This window comes from Pinus tabuliformis, chromosome Q (genome assembly GCF_031772625.1).
Source record: "Pinus tabuliformis cultivar Carrire ecotype Pingquan chromosome Q, CPIR1, whole genome shotgun sequence".
Taxonomy (NCBI): domain Eukaryota; kingdom Viridiplantae; phylum Streptophyta; class Pinopsida; order Pinales; family Pinaceae; genus Pinus; species Pinus tabuliformis.
Genome location: NC_142296.1, coordinates 852,676,019 through 852,679,802, shown reverse-complemented (window position 1 = coordinate 852,679,802; position 3,784 = coordinate 852,676,019). Strand labels below are relative to the sequence as shown.

Sequence of the window (3,784 nt, the reverse complement as noted above, 5' to 3'; positions counted from 1 at the left end):
AACTAAATAGTTCTTAAAGGATTGATCACAAGCGATAACACAACTACATTTGCTGGATTGCATGCAGGGGTGGGCACATGGGGCGATTCTGAGAATCGCCTTGCCACCCCACGATTCTCAGAATCGCCCCAGTGATATAAACCGCGAACTGTACGCCGATTGCATATCGCTAACTACATCGTTTGTAGTTTCTCCTCGAAAAAACTAATTAAAATAATTAATTTTAACAAAAAAAATAACTAGTGCTAAAAAGATGGATCACAAGCTATAATGCAACTACAGTTGCTAGATTGCATGCAGGCGTGGGCACATGGGGTGATTTTGATAGTGGCCCTGCCACCGGGCGAATCGCCCCAATGATATAAACCGCCGAATGTACGCCTCAGGATTGACATTCTTGAGTGCTGTGGCCACATGGGGAAAAACAACCTTGTAATTGTTATCATGAAGCATATTTCGAACTTGCACCACCCATTCCTCCTTAATTAGAAGGATCTATTCCATTGGAGGGTGAAAGTGGTAGAAAAGGACCCTTTCCACCACCAGGGGGAGAGGATAAGAGTACAACATCGCCAAAGAACTTGTATGTCTCGTAACGGATCATGCAGTTCTGAAACAAGGCCACTCTTTGGGTAGATCCTTGTAGGCAAATTTGGAAATTATTGTACGCCGTTTTGAGGCACTTTTTACAGTCATCCATACTCAGGTCTCTCCAACACTGAGCTAGACTATAATTCCCACCATCGATTTCCGTACCGTATCCAACATTACTGGCCACAGCATTATTCACGGCCGTCGTCAAAAGATTGGCAATCGGCCACAAAAATGAACTCTTTGGATCTGTGCTGTTTGTGCTAATCCAAGAGCAGTTAAAAAGGTCGAGTGATGTAGCTGATAATTTTGAATAGAAGTTGTAAGTTTCATATCTCAAAAAGCATCCTTCCATCATATAGTAACTCTTGGAGGAATAATTGCCACAGGAGTCTGCAAGGCTTTTTACAGCGTTATCAACACACGCATGACAAGCAGAGGCATTGAGGTCTCCCCTGCACTGAGCAAGACCGTAGATCATATCTCCATTCTTTCCATAAGTCGAAATATTGTAGCCTATATTGCCAACATTTTTAACCAATGAGCTTTGGACCACGTTCAAGTTTCTTTGCCAAGCACCACCATTGATGAATTTTTGAACAGTGCATTTGCTTGCAACGCTCAATTCATCGTCTGTGGCTAATGCTAACGTTAATAATTTGAATGTTGTAGTGAATAGTATGATATTCCAATTACAGATGCTAGAAGGGGCCATTTTGTAATTGAAGTCAGTCACTCTGAATCTGCGCTAATCCCTTCTTTAGCTTTAAAAGCAGTGTATTTTGGATTTGGCTCTTGTCTTTTTAGTCGAGCAACGAGGAAGATAAGGGTGAATTGAATTTGACGGTAGAGTTCAATGTATGATATTAAAGTTGATACGTGCTCATTTTATATCCTCAAAAATGTAGTTGCATTATCGCTTTGACAAGTCAAGTCGAGCTCGCTCTAACAAGTCTAGGAGACAAATAATTTGGATGTCGCAGTGAATAGAATGATATCCCAATTACAGACCCTGGGAGGGGCCATTAGTAATTGAAGTTATTCTGAATTTGCGCTAGTTCCTTCTTTATCTTTAACAAGTGTCTGTTGAAAGTAAATGTATTTTGGATTTTCCCCTCATCCTTTTAGAGGCCAACGAACGATAAGGGTGAACTGACATTGACTGTAGAGTTCAATGCATGATATTAAAGTTGATACATGGGCGTTTTATATACTAAAAAATGAAATGTAGTTGCGTTATCGCTGTGATCATTTGTTAAACAATCTAACAAAGAAGACACATTTGCTATGGGCACATGCCACCCCGCGATTCTCAGAATTGCCCCAGCTATATAAACCGCAAAATGTACGCCTCAGGATTGAAATTCTTGAATGCTGTGGCCACACGGGGAAGAACAACCTCCTAAATTTATCAATCATATAAAAACAATAGAATTCCTAAAATTGTTTCTACCCTGTTAAGGGATAAATCAAAGAAAAGTTTGCACTTTTGTTTTTATTTGGATGGTTGTATATTGATATTGTATTTTAATTTAGTTCACTATATGATAGAATTTCATAAAACTGGGAAAACATATATGAATAAATTAAAAAGTAAAATCAGTATCTTGAGGAGGAAATTTATTTCATAAATAAGATTTTATAAGTTACCTATGATTTGTTTAAATTTTATTTTTGAATTAGATCAGTTATTTTCTTAAGTTATATTGAAATGCGATTAATAATATCCAAAAGTAGTTTTGGAGTTTTCCATCATTTATATATATATATATATATATATATATATATATATATATATTATCATATATATACATAATCTCATTATTATTTGTATAATAGTTCTTATGCATTTACATGAAATAAATTATAATATTTTATCATCAATATTTTATAGAATTTTATTATATATATCCTAAAACTATCTTTTAAATTTGTAAAAAAGTTTTAGAGAAATACATATTTGATATTTTTTTTAAATGATTAAATTTATTTGATATAAAAAATAGATATTGACAAATGTTTTCTCTATGATAAATATTGGAAATCTGGGAGGAAATATGGTGTTAAATTAGAAGTTATGAGTTATTTTTATGTTGTTTGATTGTATGTCTTAATTATGATAATTTTTATTGTTTAGAATATCTACAATGAAACATTAAATTAGAGATAGTATATGTTTCATTCAATATACAAATAATCACATTTTGATTCATTTAGTCATGTAATTTGTTCATAATGCCATGGTTTTTTAATTTTATGGTTGAAAAAATTCCAATTTCTTTTGTACCTAGTATGTTATGGTTGAAAACATGTTGAATTTATACTTAGGAAATAAAAATGTTATTCTACTAAAAACATTAGTGTGTTTTTTCCTCATAAACAACTGTTTTTTAATAGAAAATGGGTTTTACTAGCATTTTTTGAAAATGTTGAAAATTGACCCTAAAAAAGAAATCGTCATTCTAGTATCAACACTTTTTCGTTTAGGTTTCATTTTCACTGCCATTTTTAAAACATGTTCAGAATTGACCCTAAAAAAAATCATGGTTTCAGTGTACATACTTTTAGTTTTTAACACTTTTTTTGATGTTTTTTTGGGGTTTTTTTGGCGAGAGTTCCTGTTTTGAGTTTATAGTTCCCGTTTCAAATTTTACATTGTTGGAAGCTTACCCTTGAATTTACATAGTCTTCTTTTTAACTTTCTCACAAAGTTAGCAACTTCTTCATATGAGTATTCATCATCACATATCAAAGAAAATCATACACAATAGAGACACCAGGATTTAGGTCAGAGACTAGGGAAAACCACACATGGGGGAAAACCCAACTGAATTATTCTTCTTTGATATTCATCAAATTTTTAGTTGAGGTACAAAGTGCAAATATCATGAGACATAAATCACATTAGGCCACCTAGGGCCAAACCCAGATTTATACATGATTCTCATAAAACAATCACTATAGATAGAACAAGTCTCTACCTCAAGTGGTACTAAAAAGACATCATAAATTTCACTGTCTTCATTGTCATATCACTTTTATATACAAGGACAAGTAACATTTCCATAGATTGCCATTACCAGACACTGTCACAAACCAAACTGTCATAGGGTTATTTTCATCATTACTGCCATGATGGCACTATCATATCGCTGGCATAGAGGTACTTTCAAACATCACCATTGTATAGGTC

At 33.7% G+C, this 3,784-nt stretch overlaps 1 protein-coding gene across 1 annotated transcript; it reads right to left on the bottom strand.

The window, feature by feature from the left end:
• Positions 1-481: 481 nt before the first annotated feature.
• LOC149222232 (antimicrobial ginkbilobin-2-like protein) lies at positions 482-1,306 on the bottom strand. The gene has a single exon (XM_089387544.1). It carries the CDS (start codon positions 1,304-1,306, stop codon positions 482-484), a length of 825 nt encoding a protein of 274 aa, XP_089243670.1.
• Between the last annotated feature and the right edge of the window lie 2,478 nt (positions 1,307-3,784).

Excerpts from the sequence above, each read along its gene's own strand:
- LOC149222232 (XM_089387544.1), bottom strand. The coding sequence starts at position 1,306 with ATGGCCCCTTCTAGCATCTGTAATTGGAATATCATACTATTCACTACA.